Source organism: Pecten maximus, chromosome 5 (assembly GCF_902652985.1).
Source record: "Pecten maximus chromosome 5, xPecMax1.1, whole genome shotgun sequence".
NCBI lineage: Eukaryota > Metazoa > Mollusca > Bivalvia > Pectinida > Pectinidae > Pecten > Pecten maximus.
This window is the reverse complement of record NC_047019.1, coordinates 23,118,977-23,143,272: the sequence shown is the minus strand read 5'-3', so window position 1 is coordinate 23,143,272 and position 24,296 is coordinate 23,118,977. Positions and strand designations below refer to the sequence as shown.

General features: G+C 37.1%; 2 protein-coding genes across 2 annotated transcripts; one reads left to right on the top strand and one right to left on the bottom strand.

The window, feature by feature from the left end:
- Positions 1-60: 60 nt before the first annotated feature.
- On the bottom strand, positions 61-13,139 carry LOC117327567. Its single transcript, XM_033884624.1, has 8 exons — positions 13,121-13,139; positions 9,626-10,635; positions 9,127-9,199; positions 7,965-8,194; positions 6,232-7,286; positions 5,163-5,271; positions 3,455-3,624; positions 61-2,963 (listed from the first exon to the last, which is right to left on the bottom strand). The coding sequence occupies exons 2-8, from the start codon at positions 10,620-10,622 to the stop codon at positions 1,095-1,097; spliced, it is 4,503 nt and encodes a 1,500-aa protein (XP_033740515.1). The 5' UTR covers positions 10,623-10,635; positions 13,121-13,139; the 3' UTR covers positions 61-1,094.
- A 2,542-nt stretch (positions 13,140-15,681) lies between these two features.
- LOC117327566 (trophoblast glycoprotein-like) lies at positions 15,682-20,971 on the top strand. Its single transcript, XM_033884623.1, has one exon. It carries the CDS (start codon positions 15,952-15,954, stop codon positions 17,134-17,136), a length of 1,185 nt encoding a protein of 394 aa, XP_033740514.1. The 5' UTR covers positions 15,682-15,951; the 3' UTR covers positions 17,137-20,971.
- The last annotated feature ends 3,325 nt before the right edge of the window (positions 20,972-24,296 follow it).

The following is a 24,296-nucleotide window of genomic DNA, read 5'->3' as shown; positions in this document are numbered from 1 at the left end:
TTTTGATGTATAAATACACTCAATTAACTTTCTGCAAGCCAATAAAAAAACTCTCTCATATATATCTTTCACATTTTAATCACTTTCAACAATGTGTTAAAATAAATGTAAAAGTAACAATCTCATTCAAACAACACAATTCTCTGAGAAAACTGCCTGAAAGAAAACCATACAAAGGGAAATATCATCATTACAGGACTAGGGTAAATATATCAAACGCATGATTAATTTTCATAAGTTAAAGTTTACTTGAAATTTCATAATTTTTGTTCCAACCCAGACATAACCTGCAGACACTGAGCAAGTCATTAGCATCTATGATTATGGTTGAAACATTATTCGACAGGTCTAGGGAAAATTCTGCAGGAGGCCAAGAGAAAGCAGCTGTTTCAGCAATTTAAATAGAGTATAAAATCGAAGCCCCCTCCAGGGTTATCTCTACAGGTCATACATTTTCCGACCTTAAAAAGAACAAAATCAACCAAAGGTTCATTAGGTCTATAATTAAGTACTGGACACAATAAAATACAGGTATTTAAGAGATTTATACAAACACTCGCAATTGAAAGCAAAATATACCCGGAAATGTAAATATTTTCAACAAAAAATTCACCAATTAGAACTGATTTCAGAAAGGATACTTGTCCAGTATGTGTACATCAATATACTGTATACGCACTAGTATTGAAATTTAAAGGGTCATTCCTTCTAATCCTTAATTGAATCATTTGATTATTCATAATGCAATTTTTATTGCATGTACAGTATACTGAACATGTGTCATGATGTTGTTTCCTGTTATAAATTTACAATGTGAAAAAAGATGCCTATTAGCCATTTTACTAACCCAAGTATATGTGATATGAGTTTAGCGTTACATACATAACAAACTTACCTGTTTTCATGAAATATACAATTGGACTTATTAAGGGAATAATTTAAGAAAGTAAAAATTGATTAATCATATGCCTAGATGTCCTTATATCTGATATCAAATTTCAGAAAATGTGCCATCAAGTATTTCTCATAACAAATTAAAATGAAATATACTAAATAATCAGAGGGTCTGAAATTTAACAAAGTCAGTGGTCAATTCATTGACTGTCCACTACATCTGCCGAGCCATCGTCCACACTTGTGCTGTTGGCTATGGTCATCACATTGGTTGGTTCCGTATGGTCTGTAAGTGAACGACCTTGTATTGTAATGAACTCTTCAGAAGCTGCATTTGTTATTTCAGCAAGAACAGTTAAACTGTCATGATCTGAAGTGACTGTGTGGTGGCCGCCACTGTCGTTAACACTGGAATCTGATGAAATGATCTGTAAGGCTGTTCCCTCAGTCTGACTCTCTGTCAACACCTCACTACTCCTGGCGGTATGACTAGCCACTGGAGTGGTGTGGGTGCCGGTGTCCTCGGTACACTCGGTCATCAGCTGCACAAACTCCTGGAATGCATTTTCATCTGATACTGCAATCTGCTGCTCTTCTGGTACCTGGACAAGTGCCGGGGTGAATTCTTCTCCCTCTGCTACCCTATTCTCAGTGTTATTTCCATCTTCTGCTGAAATCTCAACCTTATACATCTCACCATTAATCTCAACATAATCACCAGAAGACAAGTTCATAATCTGGTCCTCTGATAACTGTATGTCTGACTCTTTGTCCTTTTTCACGTCTGGTGCATTCTCTTGCTGAAACGATTTTAATATCTCAGTTTCCATGGTAACAATTTCTGTTTCCATGATGTTTTCCCCGAGACCTTTTGAGGTTTGCACCTCTTCTACAGTTACTGTTTGATTGTCCGAATCTGTTATAATTTCCTGGCTCTCAAGAATGCCAGGCTGTTCTGCAAGTGCTTGGAGCCCCTCGATCGCTTCTGCTGCCTCATGTTGAACAAATGTGTTAGACTGCCCCTGTTCTAGGATGATGATATTGTTACTACTATTGGACTGGGGGTTTGACACACAATTAGCTATGTCCTCTATATTGATCACATTCTGTACCTGAACAGCACTTTTCTCACATGCATCCATCACTATCTGTAACTGTGAGTCGTCAGTCGATGTTGTGACAATATCACCGACAGTGAGAATGTTTTGGACACTATCGTCCTTACCTGCCACAGTGGAACTGCTGTCTGAGAGAAAACAACTTGTAGAACCATCATTCCTCATCACAATCTCGATGTTGTGTTTCTTTTTCATATGTTGGAAAAGATTTCTGCGTTTTGGGTTCATGTACCTGCACAATACACAGGAGTAGACATGTGACGGAGGTGTCTGATCCTGAACATTGTGTTTACGCATGTGAACTAACAAGTTCTTTTTACTGCCTGTCCTGAAATCACAAACAACACACAGATATTCATCATCTCCTTGATCAGGCAGTATTGCCTTGTGCTGAGCATGTAAATGTTTGTACAAATTTAAAAGTTTTGCAAATTTCATTGAACAATGGTTGCAAGCAAATATTTTTTCCTGACTGCTGTAGTCTGTCTTGAAGGGTTTTTTGTCCAACAGAAGATCTCTGGAGTCTGTTGAACCATCCACCGACGCTTCATCAGAGCTGCGACCTTTTTTCTGTATGTCAATATTGTGCTGCGACTTCATATGGCGGAGGACATGCTCCTTCTGTGTGCCACGATAATCACACAGACCGCACTGGAATGGTTTTTCGTTGGTGTGTATGAACATATGCCGCCTCAGGCGACTTTCACAATCTGTCACAAAACTACAGTGCTCACAATACAATTTCAGCTCTGGACCCTTCCTGTGAAACTTCATGTGCTGTTTTAGGTCCTTTCTGTTGACTGCCATTGCTCCACACTCATCACAAGCAAAAGCATGGAGAGAGCCATCCTGAGAGTCCTGGGGGAGATGTCGTCTCTTGATGTGAACTTTAAGGTCAGGATTTTCATTGGCACACACATAGTCGCACAGAGGGCACTTCACTTTCTTTACCTGTAACACAAAGGTTTAATAATATAAGTACATCACTGCTTGACATCTTCTGCTAATTGATTATTATCTGAGAGGTTTTATATCACAAACAACACAGTAGCCACTGTACATGTTCTTGAAGTGTGTTACTGGTAATCATTATTTACAGTTTAATTTTTTTTTTTTAAATTCCCAACATCTGAATTTCATGAAATTATATGATTATCATGAACATATATCTGCCCTTCCTATGGCTACCTGATTATAAAAAGAGCATGCATTGTCATCTGAATCCATATACATTTGTACAGTTACACATCAAGCAATACAAGTATTTTTGGCAAATCTTTGCAATATGTGAAGTTTGAATGGAAGGTAAAACAACTTTATATTCTGTTATAAATGCTAACACAAACATTCCAGCATATCTGGTCCATATGGTTCTGGTACATGTTAGTGAATTTGGAACATTTTTTTTTATTATGCTGTTAGAAATAATATTTTAAACAAACCTCATGTCTGTATTTGACATGCCTCTCTAGATGAATCTTCTGTCTAAATGTCATGAAGCAGAATTCACACTGGAAATCGCGAATATCATCGTGTATGGCCAGATGTCTCTTCAGGTTACTACTGGTGGCTGCTTGGTAACCACACTGTCCACAACAGTGGGGCTTTTGAGCTACAATATCCACAGAAGGATTGAATTAATTATAACTACTACACAAAAAAGGCTTGTGATGCGGTTAATATTCCAAACATGGCAGTGATGTATCATAACTACAACACTATGCCATCTATAGAAGGATTATTAGACTGCAATCTAATTAAAATCAGATGTACATTTGCACTACGCTACTCTTCGTTGATACGGAGAGTAGCATAGTGCAAGTGTACATCTAATTTTGATTAGATTGATTTGACTGCTACCACAAACAGGTTACAACTATAATTAAGAACTTCTAACAAGTATACTATGTATTGCTACAGCAATTATAATTAAGAACTTCTAACAAGTATACTATGTATTGCTACAGCAATTATAATTAAGAACTTCTAACAAGTATACTATGTATTGCTACAGCAATATATGTCCTCTACTATGGCCAGCCCCCACTAAAAATGACCTTGTCCTTGACCCAAAACCCTGATACTACTAGAAGTTGTAGGAGATAGAATGGCCCCAACAAAAGGGAAACCAGCTGCTATAAATTGTGGAAAAACAGGTATATAAACTTATATCAAGAGTGGTCCACTAGACATGTTACTGGCACAGCAATGTGGCTTCTAAGTAACTTATAAACTGTAAACAAGGTCCAAATGTAAGATGTTCTATATATATTATAATAATCTAACATAGCTTAACATATACATGTATCCACCTGTGATTATAGTTATAGTCTTCTGGTCAAAAGAACTACATGTAATCATAAGTCTCTCCCAGGTTTGCCTCATTTTGTCACTAAATTGTCAGTATATTAAGTTTCAAGCAATCTCAAAAAAAAAAAAAAAAAAGTTATGAAATTCAAACAATTTGAAAGATGTCAGAGGTAAAAAAAATGACCATGACAACGTCTAGCTGGGTTCTCGACTAAAATCCAAATGTTTACTAGTTTCGACCCTAAGGCATGTCATCATCAGAACAAGTTTAAAATAAAAACATTCGGGTATGAGGTGCAAAATGTGGTGCCTAGCCTGGCAACAGTAACAACAACTTATTATGTATGACGTAATACATAAATTACAATCAAATGACGTCATCAACAATAAAGTTAAGACTGGTAGCGGGAACAATTCTGTAGGGTGTACATGTGTGTACGTTCAGAAACTATACGGTAACAATGGAACTATATTCTGGCTGGTTTGGTTGAAATTACATTGATACTTTTTGATAAAGTATGTTAAAACACAAAACAGTCCAGAATTCCAGCATCCCTAATTTCCAGTCATTGGACATTCTGGATGTATATATGATATTCCATACATTTGTTTCTGAAATCTGTGAACATGAGAATTTATATATGGTAGTATAGTGACTGATTAGAGCATCGTTACCAGGTAATTTTCACAGGTTACAGTCTATATTGACACTTAAATCTTACAACTTCACAGTAAATATTGACACTTAAATCTTATAACTTACCCAAGTTACAGTTGATATTGACACTTAAATCTTATAACTTACACAGTAAATATTGACACTTAAATCTTATAACTTACCCATGTGTTTTTTCTTGTGTTTGTACCAATTAGCCTTTTTTGGTGTTATGTAGTCGCAGACACCGCAGACAAAATCCCCATCGTCATTCAGGTCAAAAGGCACAGTCTCCTTGTCAAAATAAAAAAACAACTTGTCCTAAAGAGATGCAAAAACTCATGTATTTGAACTTGACACAAGATCTGTATAATTTTACTTTTCAAAATTATACTGCACCTGCAGATGGAATAAAATATAAGTTATTACAACTGCATGTTTGCAACAATACAAGTACAAGTCCAATCAAAATCTTGTTGAGGGAAACAACACTACATATCATGATTATATTTATAATATATATATATACACAGGGCTTTTTCTCAATGGTTGGAAATTAAATGGCATTTTTCTCTCTTTTTTGGAAGAAAACTTTTTTTGAAGAGTAAACTGCAAATTTTGGAAATTGGTCTTAAATATAAAACATTATTATTATTAATAAGTTTCAAAAATATTGATTGAAAATTGATTGTAGCAGGGGAATGAGGTATCAGAAAAAATGTCAAAAACTGAAATAAACAAAGGGGAAAAACTTTCACAAAGATAGTAATAGTAAAATCAAAATTTGATAAAAGGACTGATGAAGCTAGCCCAATCATATAATACTCCTGTCAAATTTTGACGTGTACAAAAATTGAACCTATCCCAACTGTTACTATTATATGGTAGAGATATATTTCATGAGGTTACATGACTAGGACAACACTTGATCTCCCAACCCTTGAAAGACCTCATAGTTCAGTCATTCATGATCAGGTACAGCAGATTAATTCAAAACAATTTGAATGTGGAAGTAACCTTTAGTAAAACCCACATGGTCTAGTGACACCCCCATATCAATCACATTTCACATCTGAAAGAGGGATTTGGCAACCATGCCTTAGAGAGCAGCTTATAATGCAGCATGATCATAATATGCCCATACTAGTACCCATCTGGTCTCCATGCATGTGAGGGCCAATTCAATATACACTGTACCTGTAAACTAGCAACCAACAAGAATTGTTATATGTGTTAGCTATAGGTTTTAATTACCTCGCCTTTTTCCTCCTTCACCTGTGGCCTTGTAACCTTTGTGCCTTCAGGAAGGTGGACAATGACAAACTCTTGTGGCTTTCCCTCCTCTGTTTCCAGCTCTTTGGTCTCTTCTATCCCATCAGGACGTTGTATGTTTACTCGAATTGTCTTCATCCGGGATGGCTCTACTGGTGTAACTGGCTTTTTCCCTTTCCCAGGCAGGTTGGCAACTCGGCTTGAAATAATTGGTGTCTGTGTTGAGCTTGATGACATATTGCTCTTTGTTATATTTCTCATTGCAACAATTTTCTCTGACAATATGTTTGCCTCATCAACTTCACCCTGGGAATCATCACCTCCGATGAACTGAATTTCTATTTCGTCAGTATCTTTAAAAGTCTTGTTGGATAACAGAATTTTACGTATGATTTCCTCATCAACGTCTTTCTCTACATTGGTGACTGCTGTTGCAGTAAGTTGGGATGCTTTAGAATTTCCACCTAATCCCTGAACCATGTCTTCTAATCGTATAACTTTGTAATTTTCCAGATTCTTAATTGTCTCGTCACCATGGTTTGTTTCAGTAACTTTATCACCACTGGTAGTAGTGACATTATTCTCTAGATTTTGTTCTGTTTCTGCCAGAATGTCTTTATTGGTTTCTATAGGAGCATCCGTCTCTTCACTGGTAGTTGTCAAAGTTTCTTTCACAAGTGTTTCCATAGTATCCTCTCCGATCGCCTCTACAGTACCTTCTACAACAATTGTTTCTTTGACTTGTTCAGATTCTTTAATCGTTTTAACATCCATAGTCATTTGGGATTCATCGATTGCTTCAGATGAAGTTGTTACCACAAAATTTTCTCCAGAACTACCTAACACATTTTCTCTCATAAGCAGAGTCATTGTTTGCTGGGCAATATCTCCCATGTTATCTTCACTCACGAACTCTTCAGCACCTTCCAGGACAGGTGTGTTATGCTCCTCTGAGACAGTATTCCCCTCAGTAGCTTGTTCCTCACTTGCTGATTCAAAAATTACAGTGGTTGTGGTTGTATTATCCTCCATATGTTCTACAATAAAATTTTCTTCACTTCAATTTGCTGGAAGCATAACATATGTAGGATACACTATCATATTTCCCTTTTATTAACAGAATTTTTCCTTCAGAAACATTTTGTTTTTGAAGATCTAGAAGTATAAATAAGTAAACAAGATAGAACTTTTCACCAAATATCGTTTTTCGAACATACAAAAAATGAACAAAATATATATAACTAACAAGAGGCCTATAGCTATGGGCCTTTAGGTCACCTGAGTTTTGATATATTTTAGCATATTTGACCTTTGTGATCTTGAATGAAGTTCAATGTCATCCATTTGAACCAACTTGTTAGCCCCTCATCCCAGCATGCAACAGAGCTAATATTGGGTCTGTGGGCCTTTTGGTTATCAAGAAGAAGTCATTAAAAGATTTTAGCATATTTGACCCCATGTGACCTTGAATGAAGGTCAAGGTCATCTATTTGAACAAACTTCGCAGCCTTCATCCCAGCATGCTACAGACCTAATATCAGGTCTCTGGGCCTGTTGGTAATTGAGAAGAAGTTGAAAATGTAAATTGTTTACGTCACACGACGCTGGATAAAAGGCGATCGCAACAAGTCAACTGAGACTTTGTCTCAGGTGACCTAATTATATATAATAAAAGGCTGAAGGAATTAAAAGATAACGGCTGGTCATGAGGATACCTATGACAAGTTCTCTACTGCCAGCAACAACCTCCTCCTCCTCCTCCTCCTCCTCCTCCACCCAGTTAGTGTTCACTGTCTCCATCACCACATCCTGATGGTCAGTCTTGTCCACTTCAACACTGTGGAGGTTACCTTTCTGATCACTGTTGTTATCATCTTTCTGCTCGGGATTGTTATTGTGGAATTCATTTTCACAGTTAGGTAATGTCAGGGGCTCTGAATTTGTGCTATAAAATCAACATCAACATTAAAGTAGATAAATATTTCACAGTGAATTTTTAGAGTGTAGCAATAGAAAGACTCTAATTTATAGCCAATGTCCAACAAATACGAGTACAGTGACCTGTCCAAAATCATATAAAAATTAACATGTTTTGAATATTTTCAACATTTACATGTTATCAAAAGTTAAATCTGATAATCATTCCTTAAATACATGTCTAGATCTATGGATAGTCATGCTCAGCTGTCTTATAAACAGAAATAATGCCAACTTCTCTATAACCTTAATTATTCTAGTTTTATTTTATTTTCTTCTTCTACTTTTTGGGCAGAATGACTATCAACAAAATTAATGAACTCCTACACCTATAACATAAACGATCACAGGTCCATCGATTTATTATCTGACGTTTATATATACATGTATTTACATATTGTGCAGACTGCGACCTCTTATTTCCCAAGCACTACAGTATATGTTTGAAGCATGTTCCGCCCTCAAATAAGGGCAGAAAGAAAGATTTTATTATATCTCTACTTAATTGCTTTAGCTTAAACCTTGATGACAAATATGTGTACTGACAGTGTATGCATTAATTATCCCATTTAATACCTCAAATCAAACGCATTCCATTTTTACACGAATTTGACCTATATTATCTCTTCAGTGAGTACTGATGTTCCATCATCTTAACGTTGGAGGAGAAAAAAATAATCATCCATTTTTCCGCAAAATAATTAAGATTTTATCTTTGTGGTGGAAACTGATTCCTTTGATTCACGTTTATGCAAAAACACAAAAAAAATCCAAACGTTTTGAAAATGTTATAGTCAGCATTGGGTAAATCACCAAGTTAAAAGTCACAAGGCTCCTATCATCGTGTCAACCTTTAAAATTGTTGGGAGTAATGCATTCCCTGATCTTGACTAGACTTACTATTTTTCCTTGGCTTTAGACTTGTCAGTTTTTTTCTTGATTGAAGAACTTGTTTTGGATTTTTCACCATCATCTAAAATAGTAAAAACAGTTGGTATGTTGTACAGATATAAAACATTTCAATCTTTATCTCATAATCATATATATGAGAATTTTGAAACAATTCTGTATTAAGTTTTCATACCAGTGAAGCAATGCAAAGTTAAATTATCAAAACATTCAGGAACAACTCTTTGACATCAATTGCTTTCATTGTAACCCTGTAATTATATTATAAATCACAACAGATTTGCATGTATTACAAATTAAAGTTAACATAGGAATAAGCAGAAATATGTACCTGGTACGTCTTAACCTGATAAGAATGAAAAGAGGAATGCTACATGGTTAATTCTAAACAGAATAATTATCAAATAATTTGTATCATAAATCTGACTTATGAAGTTTATTGATAAATGCACATGTTGTGCATCATAACAAAGTAAGTTCTATGTCTTACCAGCACTTTGACGTCGCTTGCTTGCAGGACTAAAGTTCATTTCCATATCTTTGAAGCGCCGGTTAGGAACCACACCTCTGCCACTTCTTCTAGGTGCAAATGTATCATCACCAGGGGCAGTGACTAAAGCTGTAGTTTTCCCTGATCCTTTCTTTCCTTCAGTCTCCATACCAAATTCTTCCTTGACCTTTTTCCTCTTTTTCTCCTCTTTGTTGGTCGTGTCATCATCATTTCCTCTTTTTTGTCCTCTCCTCTGGGCAACATTTTCTTCTCCATATTCATTTGAAACTGAATTTTCCACTACTCGTGACACTTCTGAAGTATATTTCTCACAAATTTGATCTTTCCCCGATCTTGTCTTCTGCATGGCATCTTTTGTCTTACTCGTTATCCTGTTTTTTGTGGTCAGGCTGGACTCATTACTTTCATCATCAAGCACAGGTTCCTTATTTGCTGTACTGTTAAGTTTGTCCTTTGGCGACTCAACTTCGGAATGGCCAACTTCTTTTGTAACTCTGATTGACCGTCTACTTGTTGGCCGTTCAACTACTTTTGATTTTGTATCTGCTACAGGCAATTCTGGAACATCGTTGCACTGTCTTGTTAACCGCCTCCCTGTCCTGTCCTCGGTTCCTTTTACCTCCTTTTCTATTTCTTTTGACCCGACTGTACTATTATCATCTTGTGACCTTTGAAATTTTGATGATTTGACACTGGCCGTGGCATCATTACATTTTAGCACAGATTTTTCATTTGACAATTTTGCATTACTCTCTTGCTCAAATTTGCCCACTTTCCTTAGTGATGACCTTGACTGGACCTCAGCAGATTTTTCATTCCCTTGCACTCGTGGAGCCTTGGATTCCGTTTTTCCAGTTCCTCTTGGTGAAGCCTGCCTGGTCCTGTTGTCTTGGAAACTATGGTCGAACTGTCGTGGAGATGCATTTCTAGTCAGTCTCCCTTTAACTTGAGGAGACTGGTTCCTTGTGGCAGGCATTGTATTACAAACCCTACAAAAGACAAAATAAAAGCATTAAATCTTTTAAAGCACTTTCCAAGTATTTTCATTTTGAATTTCATGTGCTCTGTTACATTGGCACCCATGTAGCTATAGGGACTCTGGAATTATAATAGCATTAATATTAAAACTTGTGAAAGCATTGATATTTCGCTGTAACACCTGGAAACTCAAAGAGTACTAGTTCTTTCCTGGAAGGGAGAGTATGTTATCCTGGTAAACACTTGCTCAGCTAGAGAGATCTTCTCCTTAGCTTGATCAGTTTAGCGTAAGGCTAGTAAGCCAGAAGTCCTTGGTTTGATCCCCAGCAGAGACAGAGATTCAAATTTAATTAATCAAGTGCATGCCCTCTGTTACATTGGCGCCCATGTAAGGAACCAGGGGAAATACTCAGCCTTGTTCCACAAACATTGTTGTTACCCCCTGGAAAACTTGAAGACAAGTTCTTTCCTGGAAGGGGTGGGGGTATGTAATCCTGGTAAATATGTACACACTGCAATTAACATTGCTCGGCTAGAGAAATCTTCTCTCTAGCTCGATCGGTTGAATATAAGACTAGTAAGCCAGAGGTCCCAAGTTCCGGGTTCAATCCTAGTGGAGGTAGTGAATTATATTCAATTAACAATACACTCTGTTACAATTGTAAAGTGGGAAAACAATGTAATTACTTATGTTACGTACATTTTTAAAGAAACAATTTAGATTTGGTATGCGCCTGTCATCACGAAACGATTCGCTGAATAAATTGGTAAACTTCGAAAGGTAACTCTACGTACAGTAGCTATAGGCCGCGTACAGTACTTCAATGTAGCCAGCGTAGGGCAACTATTAGTTCGGGTACAATTGTCTGCGGGGATCTAGATATTTTATACAGAGCGATGTAAACCTGTTACAGTCTTATTATTGATAAACAAACTGTCAATATACATAATATCGACGGACGGAATCAGATCTATTCGCTCAGGATCAAAGTTATTGAAGGATTTCTTTTGTTCACTCAAATACATGTCCACAACATCGTTTTATTAATATAATACAGAAAGGTGGCATTCCATAGGCTGGAGCTATCACGTTTATACTCAAAATGTAAACTTGTTGGTCGGTGCGGAAATCTTCTGTGGGGAGGAAGAAAATTCAATATGGACGACCGATTGTGCTTTCCATGTAAGGAGATTGACAATACGAAGCAGACGCCTTTGTACCTACCCTGATATTTTTAACTGTCAGCTTTTTGTCGTACAGTTATTATGTATTTTTACAAATATTAAGCATCTACATCACGGTATTTTAACTGTTGAACCTGCTATCTTCTTTAGTGACGCGGGAATAGCTGTGCTGTGCAATCGGATGTGAAGTGAATTTGAAGGGTGATTTTGATTGGTCAAAATCTTGTAGCAAAAATAAATAATATGAATTTATCTAAATAATAAAGGCATAGTTCTCTTGTTTTTAAAATATGGACAACTTAAACTTATATGTTCGGTAAATTTAGAGTTTATTTATTCTAGAGTTTGATAAATGTTTACTTCTTATCGGTGTTACACTAAATTCATGCTCCATGTATGAAGTTCCGCCCAGTTCCATACATTATGGGCACAGCCGGATTGTATCACAATAAAGTTTTCATTAATCAGTTCGGTGCAATGTATCCAGTTAGTTTTCATAAATTATTATATAAGCAACTGCCTTTCCAGTATTCTAATCAGTATTTCATTTTAAACAGTGTCCGCATCCGACGATATACTAATCTAAAAGCCGAAGAAACGCGTTGTTCCTTCCAAACGACATCATTATAAAAGTATTTTCATAGAGTGGTCTCTGGTTTTATGAATATTTTCTATCTGGAATCAGTTTCTCGTAACTCTGCTATTAGATTATATTATTCAATATTTTGAAAACGCTGACCATGTCTCCTCTTGTCCTTCGGTGCATAAAAGTTGTAATTACGATTCAGTCTCTCGAAACGATTATAATATCAAGGTTATTAAGCCCGGGAATTAGTTTTGTTTCTCTTCTCTGCAATTTTTCAATCATCTCCATCCTCATCCTTGCTATTTTGTATGGATTACATGTACGCTTTCAGCGAAGTCGAACTAACGCTAGATAAACAACACTTTCCTCACATCGTATTCAATATGGAGTCGAACTAACGCTTGAAGAACACTTTGACCACAGCGTGTTCCAAATGAAGTCGAACTAACGCGTCAAACAATTAACTCATTGGTCACAGCATATTCAAATGCAGTGGCGGATTCAGGGAAAGGGGGGGGGGGGGGGGGGGGGGGTCAAAATTTGAAAGAAAATAAAAACATTTAAATATATGCACCGATATTATATATTCATTGATAACAGACAAGTTATTTCCCACTTAAATCCTCTACATGTATATGTTGACAAAATGCTGTTGTTTTATTACACATGGTACTTGATAAACCCATATCAGGCCCATAGGTACTTAGATTAATCGGAACACGTACCTCGCTTTCCTCCGTCTGCCAATCGGAACGCCTGGTTTCCTCCGTCTTAGTCTTGTAGTCTGGTTCCCTGACCCTTATTTCCGTTTCCGTTGGCCTACAATATAGGGGCCCTGTCCTACATTGTAGGCCAACGGAAACGGAAATAACTGACCCTTATTTCCGTTTCCGTTGGACTACAATATAGGGGCCCTGCCCTAAGGGCCCCTATATTGTAGGCCAACGGAAACGGAAATAAGGGTCATAGGGCAGGGCCCCTATATTGTAGGCCAACGGAAACGGAAATAAGGGTCAGGGAACCAGACTATCCTCCGTCTGCGAACCCATCGGTACCCCTATATACTGCTGCTATACAGGTACCAGCAATCCGGGGTCCCTATACAAATAATTAGCAGCAGGTTGTAATCAATTCACAATCTGCCAATTATTTGTATTTCACAACGCTGCAACTGAGTAACGTTATATGTGATGTTATATTGTCTGTTGTCTTATCATTGGTTAGAATCACGCCACTTGATAAATATACTGTTAATTGATTAACTTGTACATTATAAATAAAATTAGCTCATTGTTCAACTAATATACCTGGTATATAGAACTTTTTAAGTAGCAATACTTAGTCCGGTGGAGGTGGAGGGGTAGGCCATTTAATGAACACAGGAGTGTAATTTTACCCCAACGCGTCTGAAAATGTGCTACATACACTAGTGAAGGTCCAAATACACGTAGACTGTAACAAATTCTCAGGTCCCTGTGATATACACACACTAGTGAAGGTCCAAATACACGTAGACTGTAACAAATTCTCAGGTCCCTGTGATATACACACACTAGTGAAGGTCCAAATACACGTAGACTGTAATTAATTCTCGTGACCCTGTGATATACACACACTAGTGAAGGTCCAAATACACGTAGACTGTAATCAACAAATTCTCAGGTCCCTGTGATATACACACTAGTGAAGGTCCAAATACACGTAGACTGTAACTTACCACGTCCCTGTGATATACACACTAGTGAAGGTCCAAATACACGTAGACTGTAATCAACAAATTCTCGTGTCCCTGTGATACACACACACACTAGTGAAGGTTCAAATACACGTAGGCTGTAACAAATTATCACGTCCCTGCGATATACACACTAGTGAAGGTCCAAATACACGCAGACTGTAATTAACAAATTCTCGTGTCCCTGTGATATACACACACTAGGGAAGGTTCAAACACATGTAGACTGTAATAAATTCTCGTGTCCCTGTGATATACACACACTAGTGAAGGTCCAAATACACGTAGACTGTAACTAATTCTCACGTCCCTGTGATATACACACACTAGTGAAGGTCCAAATACACGTAGACTGTAACTAATTCTCAGGTCCCTGTGATATACACACACAAGTGAAGGTTCAATTACACGTATATATAGACTGTAATTAACAAATTCTCAGGTCCCTATGATAACACACACTAGTGAAGGTCCAAATACACGTAGACTGTAATTAATTCTCAGGTCCCTGTGATATACACACACTAGTGAAGATCCAAATACACGTAGACTGTAATTAACAAATTATCAGGTCCCTGAGAGTTATCTTACGTGTCATGTTTAAGCGATAATAATGTGATTTTGTTATGCTTGAAATAAAGACAGGAAACCTTCACACTTAATTGGTTATTCGAGCGCTATTAGAGTTTGTTTTCAGTTCGTATTTCTAGTTTCCACGGGTACTAATCAATAAGAGTTGAGTCTTGTAATTTATCTCTATACTTAGCTCTACTCAGTGATACACAGGTACACCGAACATGTTTTATACGTAGGTAGTCCCGTCCATATAAAGCCTCTCTGCTTTCGTAACATATACATTTTGACAAAATTACAAAAAATGTGTTAAATGATAGAATATAATATATACCTTATGATAGACCAACCAGAGATCATAGCCGGCCATCTTGGTTGGGAAACCATCACTGGGTACACTAACTCCGGATGAGAAAGGTGTCAGAACAATTCAATGGTGTGGAAACCGGATTTTAATTGAAATGTAATTCTGTATATAACTTATTCTAACAATACATTACTATTTAGTTGTATACCAGTCCCGTCGTATACTTTTTATTGACATGCACGGCGCCGTATTAGACTATAAGGTTTTATTTTGCTAGATGGTTACCAAACTACGGGTTCACTTACCAGTAGATACATGTCACGATTGTCCATGTGTTGATGATGTGAATTTATGTAATAAATTATGTGTACAGGTGTTTATTTATTGCAGTCACAGGAAAACGAGGGAAATAGATTCAGAAATTCTTAGATTTCATACTATAAAAATGTAGAACTGAAGGGCGGTCCGCGTGGCTGTTTTATGATGAGAACCTATGTCAACTAAAGCATGTTTACATTATCTTCCTCTTCACCCAGTCATTTAAACCTATAGATATATTGTTCACACAAACCACATGCTTGAGTGCACCAACCTGTGTATATACATGTATATAAATGAATTGAACCAAGGCGGACCTTTATGTGGGTGTTCATTTTACCGGCGCACCGCTTCGGAAAAGTTTACAAAGTTTCATTCCAGCGAGGGCACATGAGCGGGGGAGACGGGGATATGACTCAATATCAAAAATTGTATGCTTCAGAGTTAAAAAGAAAAGGAATCACATCGAAATTTAGTGACACTATCTGATTTTTTAATTGTGTGTGGTGTATGCTAAAAGGAACTTCGATAGTTTCACGTGGAAAAGATGCCCCATTCATAAATCGCAGGTGACTTATACAGGTAAGCTTTTGTTGCACTAGACAAACCACTAGACCGTGACAATGAACTCCGTACATCGATTCTTCTGTCTCGTGCTGGTCATCTTATTTGGCCATGGAGCAGCTGTCAAACTACGATGTTTTGAACTTGATGAGTGCTACTGCAATGAAACCACGATTAAATGCCACAGTAACGAGCCACTTGCGACTACAAGACTCAACCAGGAGTTTTTCCAGCAGCTTCCTGACTTTATCCTTAACACTACAACCCAAGTGATAGTTTCTGGTGGTAACATATCAGAGCTAAATAAAAACTCATTTGGGGTATGTGCAGGGGACTCTTCCAAAAGTCACCCTTCTTTGAAAGAAATTGTGTTGAGAAACAATAACATCCATACAATACATGGTCAGGCGTTCCATTGTGTTCCAAATGTTGTGCACTTAGACCTTTCTCTAAATAGCTGGGTCGTCAGTAACGTGAAGCATGCAGCCATCTTCTCTGGTGTCCAGAAACTGGAGAAACTGGAGTTGACTGATTCAATGAGAGACCATTATTCTGGTAAGCGACACATGAGGCGCCTTTCTGCTGTTTTCAACAATTCACATTTGTCAGCGTTAGAGGAGCTCTATCTCGGAAAAAACGATCTTTGGACTTTTTCCTCAGACGCGTCATCAACACTATGTCAGGTAACAAAGAACCTTCGAATCTTAGACTTGCATTCGAACAATTTGGCAAAATTGGTGTTTGATTCTTGCTTTGGACAATTGAAGAAAATTCAACTTATCAACCTGAGAAACAACAGCTTCATCGGAGTTACCAGGAAGACGATTGAAATATTCGACCAGCTTTACGAAAACAATAATAATTTTATTGTCGATTTCCGCGAGAACCAGTGGGATTGTGATTGTAACCTGGTTGATTTCGTTAAATGGGTCAAGACTACTAAAGTCACTATCAGAGGCAAGCAAAACATGACTTGTCATGATGGTCAGAACTTTGGCAAGTACTTGTGGGATATACCGCCCAGTGACTTGGTGTGTGTAGATGTAGCAGTTGCACAAACCGCCAACACAGGGGTCATCGTCATAAGTGTCCTTCTAGCTATCATCTGCTGTGTTGTCATCGGTGTTGTGATCATTAAGCGAGATTCCATCAAGGCGGCATATTCCGGATTTAAGAAATCCTACTTCGCAAAAGACGTGCAATTCAGCTATGCTTCGGTCAACAATAGCAACGTTGACGTTTGAGAAAACATAGTTTATGGCATCACTCGGTGATAGGATTTGGCGGTTTTATAGGTCAATGTCGCCGTTATCTAGTTAGTGCAGAAGTCTTCCCAAATTATATTGAGATTCAACAACAGAAACCTACGCTTTTCTCTGTCAAAACAAAAGGCAGTGCAATTGTCGGTTACGTATTATGACGTGGTTTTGGTCCAAAGTTGTGTCGTTATCTGGTTAGTGAAAAGAAAACAATGATCTGAGCTGTAAAACATGACATACGTCAACATATTTGATGTTAATATCACACTTTTTTCTTCAATCATCAGTTACAGGTATAGAGTACATATAATGGCAAAACACAGCGGTAAGCTGAGGCTATGGTACTTTCAGTATCGCATGTCTGTTGTAGCCGTATTATCCATCCTCGAATGTCATGGGATCCTTATACTTTAAAGCAAGTGTGTTGAGTGGTGCTATATTGTATAATGTTAGTGTATAATTATGCAGTATTTTAGTGTAATATTTTATATCTAGATTTACAGTTCGTATTTCGTGATCACTACGCCTACTGGATTAAGAATTAGGCGATAAGATTTATGATAACAGATTTGACGGGTTTATAATAAAGGACACGGGAGAAATCGGCGACCCTGCGTTGCGTGTCACTGGTTCACACATATCCATGGTACAATATACTATATAATCAGCTTAACTATTGATAAATATCAGCATTACGGAGCTAATGTTTTAGGTCGTGTGCTAGATTTATGCCAGGTATGCGGGTTGTGGTATCAAGCGATGTCTATATACATTTTGACGAGTGCAGTAAAATACAACTACAATTGTATCATTGCATTAATTGTACCATAGGCGTCTGCATCTAGTTTGTGTTAGAGAAAAAAATAAACCATACTCTGCATAGTTGATACAGTACGTGTAGAGATTTTTTTTCTATAATCCTAACCAGATGCAGCCGCCTGTAATTGTTCTGTGTACTATACACAGCCCTATATAGATATTTTATAATCTTAAAAGAAGTTTTCGTGACGTTAGCGGTGTTACTTTAGTATTCACGAATTACGTACATATGTATACGTATATTATTTACTATATAAATTGTAACATTGGCCTATAGCTAGCCTAGCTAGGGCTTGTTGGTACCGTAGGTCCTACATGTACGTTAACGTGATTCAGTCGTGCTGTATGTGTGGGTGGTCTAGACGTGAGAATCTAACACATACGTACACAACACGAATCGTACTATCAGTTTATGAAAGCTTAAATCTTTTGGAGAAATCGCTATCAAACCAATCAATACATTGTTCACTGTTTAAATAAACATCCCCGTTGTACAGAACTTAACCGGAGTCTGTACATAATCGTTTTAGAACTGCCCAAGTTACCAACGATCGGTTAAAACGAACACGACCTTATTTTACGAGATGGCAGTTATATAGTATGTATAACCATTGTAGAATGTGTATACCGGGTTGACACAGGGGCCAATTGTTTCGTCTGCCAACCAATACTTGTATTTAGCTAACCGAAGTTTACCATTACTCTGTACATGTATTGTGTATTTGTTTGACATTACCTCTGTATACAACTTGTTTTTGGAGTTAAATTTAAAAAACTCGCATATCTATGTATCAAAATTAAAATTTCACTGACAACAAAAGCATAAATTTATAGATTTCCCTAAAAAGCGATTTTATTGGTTGGTAAGATGTTCAGACGGATTTATATCAATTCCTATATCAGTCTACATACTGTATGTACTGTTTACTGGGTTGATAAGCGAATATCACGAGATAAGAGCAATTTGCTGATGCAGTAGATAGGAATGTGGAAATTTACGTCTGTACAATTTATGTTTATTAAAAGGGCGTCATTATAAAAAGGGTAATGGAATTTGCAGGCGACTGCTTTAGGTTAGTAGAATTGTTTTTCTTATAAGTACAATTGTATATGCGATATGAAACAACGATATTACGTTTCAGTTCAATTGAGTTTTTGATATTTTGGATGTAGCGAGTATAATACTGTAAAATAAGAGCACACCTGTGTGTATGCAGTTGCAATACAGAGTGGTATAGCTATACTACTGTGAGTGTCAGCAAGTTAATAGATCACATTCATTATGGTATAAACGGCACACCACTAGACGGCCATTGATCAATGCGTATTACCGATATATACGATAAATTATTATAGGGGTCGGATCGAGATGCAACTTGGCCAGCCAAGGGTGTTCAATACGATACTCTAGTGAAAAGGAGAGTATGGTATTGAACACCTTGGCTGGCAAAGTTGGGGGAGATGGTTGAGTGTGATCTCGTCATAAGGAATCCGCTGCTATTTCTCGAGTATTACCCTTTTCTTTGTTGGTAGAATTCAAGTAAGGGAAACTCGTCAACTGTTAAAAGTTACATGCAGCTGCCCTTTTCACACACTCGCACTAAAGAATTTGAGAATGTGTATAAGCCTATGAAGACAATGAAATATTACACTATTTACGTGTTATTTTTATATAAAATAATTGGCAAGTTGCCCACTCCTAAAAAGTATGTATGCTAGTTTATAAATGTGACATTTCAAAGTGGGTTACAGCAACAAGCCATTCCCTGGCAAATTCATGAACAAACCGTAATGGACAGGAACACTAGTATGATAAATTTACTTCATTTATTACTCATATAAATCATGTATAGATGTAAACACACACCTAACGCTACCTATGACCAGGTGAGATAATGTAAACACACACCTAACGCTACCTATGACCAGGTGAGATACTTGTTGTCCACCGCCCTGTTTGTAGTATGGGATCAGATTAATTTTACGTACGGCGTAAATTTGATACTTGTGATATTTAAATACTTGTAGTAATCAAATGATTAAACAAACCCGTTTGGGTTCTTATTTGATAATGGCTTATCCAAAGAGCATTACCCTTAATGCGTGTACACTTGGATTAGGGGTTTTCTGGGATAAATCCAGATATGGTCTTCAGAACAGGATATCCTATTGTACTGAGGCTATGGGGAGATACCAGATCCAAGTGGTATCTGTTCATCCTCCCGACTGTACCTCGAACTTCGCTAACCAAAGATATTCCATACTTATTGCTGGTGATGTTAGATTCACCCATTCTCCATATATGGACACGTCTGTAAACAGCAGTGTGTGTAATCGGCTTCATTTTCACTGGAGGTCATCACTCAGTACAGCCATTAGTTCCAATCAAGACAAATTATTCTACTGAATATTACTGTGTATTTTTTTTTTTTTTTTGAAAGTAGTTTGTATGAAATCAAAATTTGTTTTGATTTCTAGAATGCAGACATTGATTTTTGTACATGTACTTACTTATATGTATTGTTAAATGGACTTTTTTGTTATTTTTATATACATGTATATTAATTTCACTTTTTTGTGACCTTACACATTTAGATTTCTTTTGTATTCGGTATGTACCAACATATATTTTCATATACAAGTCTCTTCATTCCATGGTTGTGTTCCTATAATCTGCATTTTGTTTGGTTCCTTTATCTCTGTTTATTTAGATCATCATTATAACACTGTTTTGAATGTGCCATTTCAGAGGGATTTCCGGTACAGGGTTTTCAAATGTAGTTGCTTGTAAGTTTACATCTATTATCGCTATAACGCCACTATTAGTCTGATGAAATGACTTGTATAACCTTGGCGGCATATAAGGGTGAAGTTCTCCAAATATGCTGTCGGTGATCACCATAAGTGTGGTACATTCTTTGTATATGTTACGATCGGGGGACGTTTGTCATATGAAAGGCCGCTGACCAGTCATTGTATTAAAACTTGCTATGCATTTTCATAATGTCTTTGTTGATATTTGATAAATCAATTCCATATATAACAATAATCCAATCCACACCTTTGATAATTGTATTCTTCCAATTACGTAATATGTGAACTAAAATTACGTTTGAAATTTCGGTATACGAGAGCGAAAGAGATGCATACATTCAGATTAAAACAATCTTATGTTGCCATTTGGGAAAATAAACAATGCTTGTATATATTTCAATTTTCAAGTAATAATTTAATCTAAACAAACATTGTCTTCAATGTTATGTACACCGTGCTAGTGTCATGTTAGGGACATGGGAAGTCTACAGTCTACATCCCATAGGGAAATTGGAATAAGCTAGTCTTCATACCATAGGGAAATGGGAATTAGTTGGTCTACATCTCATAGGGACATGGAAATTAGTCTACATCTCATAGGGACATGGGAAGTCTACAGTCTACATCCCATAGGGAAATTGGAATAAGCTAGTCTTCATACCATAGGGAAATGGGAATTAGTTGGTCTACATTTGGAATTAGTTATTCTACATCTCGTAGGGACATGGGAATTAGTCTACATCTCATAGGGACATGGGAATTAGTCTACATCTCATAGGGACATGGGAATTAGTCTACATCTCATAGGGACATGGGAATTAGTCTACATCTCATAGGGACATGGGAATTAGTCTACATCTCATAGGGACATGGGAATTAGTCTACATCTCATAGGGACATGGGAATTAGTCTACATCTCATAGGGACATGGGAATTAGTTAAGTCTGTGTGTTTTGACTTAACCTAAGATGGTATATAGATTATTTTTAGAGTGGTTTTTTTTTATTATTCATTTTATTTTGGGGGGGGGGGGCATTCAGTAAACATGACACCGATGGATGTCCACTATATTATGAACACCGAGGGACGTTTTCACCTAAACGGATACACCGTCGTGTGCCCGTTAGGGAATGGCCTTTTTCCAGATAGCTAACAAAGACATTCACAGCTACAAAACCACTTCTTTATCAGTACAATCTGACTGAGACAAGTACAAATTAGAACTCAGAAATAGGTAAACTTTACATTACAATATTTATCGGATGCTGGTTATATTTCATATATTTTTTTTTTATTACATAACGGATTGGTTTCACAAAAATCTAGCAAGTTCAGCCGAAAATTTTGCGGATTGTTTCCAAAAGGATATTCTTTTTTGTTACGGAGTTAAACTCACTTATGTACATCCGATATACATTGAAATATATTTTTTAACTGTTTCTGAGTTAGACTTCATACTTTTCTCTGATTTTTTCTTTAAAAAAAAAAGAAAGATTTTATAGCTGTGATCGTCTTGTTCAGCCATCTTGAAAAGACCATTCCAGATTCCTGAACCAGTGTACAACAGTGCGGTGTATACACTACTTTAGGGTAGGTCCAAGTTACGTATTTTCAGAGGACAACTTGATTAAAATACAGATCCTCATACTCTACGTTTATGATTTTAATCAGATTTGATGACATTTCCGTTTTCTTTTGATGTTGAAGCATAGCTTCAGTTATAAGGGAACTAGCGTGTATGGTACATGCAGTCTGTCCAGACAGCTCTTGTCTGACAAACCCCCGATTCTCGTTTTCTGACAGCGACACAAAAGATATACATACATAAAGGCTATATATAGTCTACATAGACCAACGACGCCGTAGTTTTGGGTGGGTAGTAATTTGATATCGCCGAGGTAATGTGAACTAGAAGGGGACTATTATGACACCTGTATTATGAAAACATCATGGACGGGTGGAAATTTATATAAACATACTAGTAGAGTCTAGACTGATCAACCTGGGCGGACTGAATAAAAGTCTGGTCTCGTCTACAAACTCGACGACCTGCAAGTTTCTAGGTTTCAGAACACGGGATTTTGTTTATACCGGTAATACGTTATATGGTGAACTGTCTGGACCATAATAACAGTACTCCTCTTAACTCTGTTACAGTAATACTACACGCGTAATTTAATTAAAGGACGTTAGCCAGCGTGACAGAATAAAATGAAGAATGCAAACACTTTCCTTTTGTAATGGGCTAGGGGTCAAGTTTATCCAATTTGCTGTATATAATTGCTGATGAAATTTGAAAAGCCTGCTGATCATTACGGTCCCATATTGTCCCACATGTGATTGCTTGTACCCCCATCCCACTACCCCACCCCACCCCACCATCTTGTGCAAAGAACCAGGGGAGGAATTCAACAATAAGTTTAAAACAGCGTTGATATGACAGTAAAAAACCTTATATGCAAGAATCTTTTGGCGACGAACCTATATATTTTTATTGGTCGAAGACGAGCTTAATCACGACACGTCTGGTGTCTCTCCGTTTGTGACCAATTATTTTGATCGCTACACGTTATGAGACAGATTCAGACGTCTCATCTAGTGGGGTGGACATTACTAGATGTCGCTACTTTTCGTGAACAGAAAGCCATGACGCTTCCATATTTAACGAATATTGCATAACACTGATGGCAATATTATTTGTTATATTTACAGGCGTCTGCTCCGGGTTAGTAAACAAAATATTAGCCCCGTCTGATATTATATAAACTCTTGTTGATATAGTAAGAGTAGGGGCTATTTTTTTCTTCTGTAATTACTAAACAGAAGCATACGCCTGTGTTATATTATACCGAATCTACCAAACATGACCACATATGCAATCGATTGGAGGACATTCACCGGGAACGAAATCGCAAAGGGAGGTTATTCTGTCTAATATAGCGTTGGCCCGTTGTCCTCGACTCTGGACCTATTTACAAAAATAGAGACCGGATCAACTACTAGAATCATATAGACACAAACACGAATGAGGTATAATATACTAAACTATTGACACATGCATGGTTCACAAACGGTACTTCTTGATATTTGGACCCTGGGATGTCACGAAGAAATCGAAGGGCACCAAGATGGCATACACGTCATCCATTTTGAAATAGAGTTTAACACTATTACTTTTGAATGAATGATAATACTGTTTCAGTTCTTTTACTATAGTGAATAATTGATTCTTTATGAAGCATTGGACGCAATCCTTTTGGCTGCCATTGCGAAAATCTTATTGAAGGATAAACGGAGACATCCAGGATGAGTTCTGTCTAATCTTTAGAAGGTCTATACTGAAATTCTGACTTGTATAACTTCACAATAGCTTCCCCATGCTTCAACTATAAAATAAACGTGATTCACTCGACCGCTGCATTTCAATATGTGCACATTTCGCATAGGACAAGGTGTGCGTTTAAACATGGTCATATGAGGTGCGTCAAAGAAAAAGTAAACTCATTCTTAAC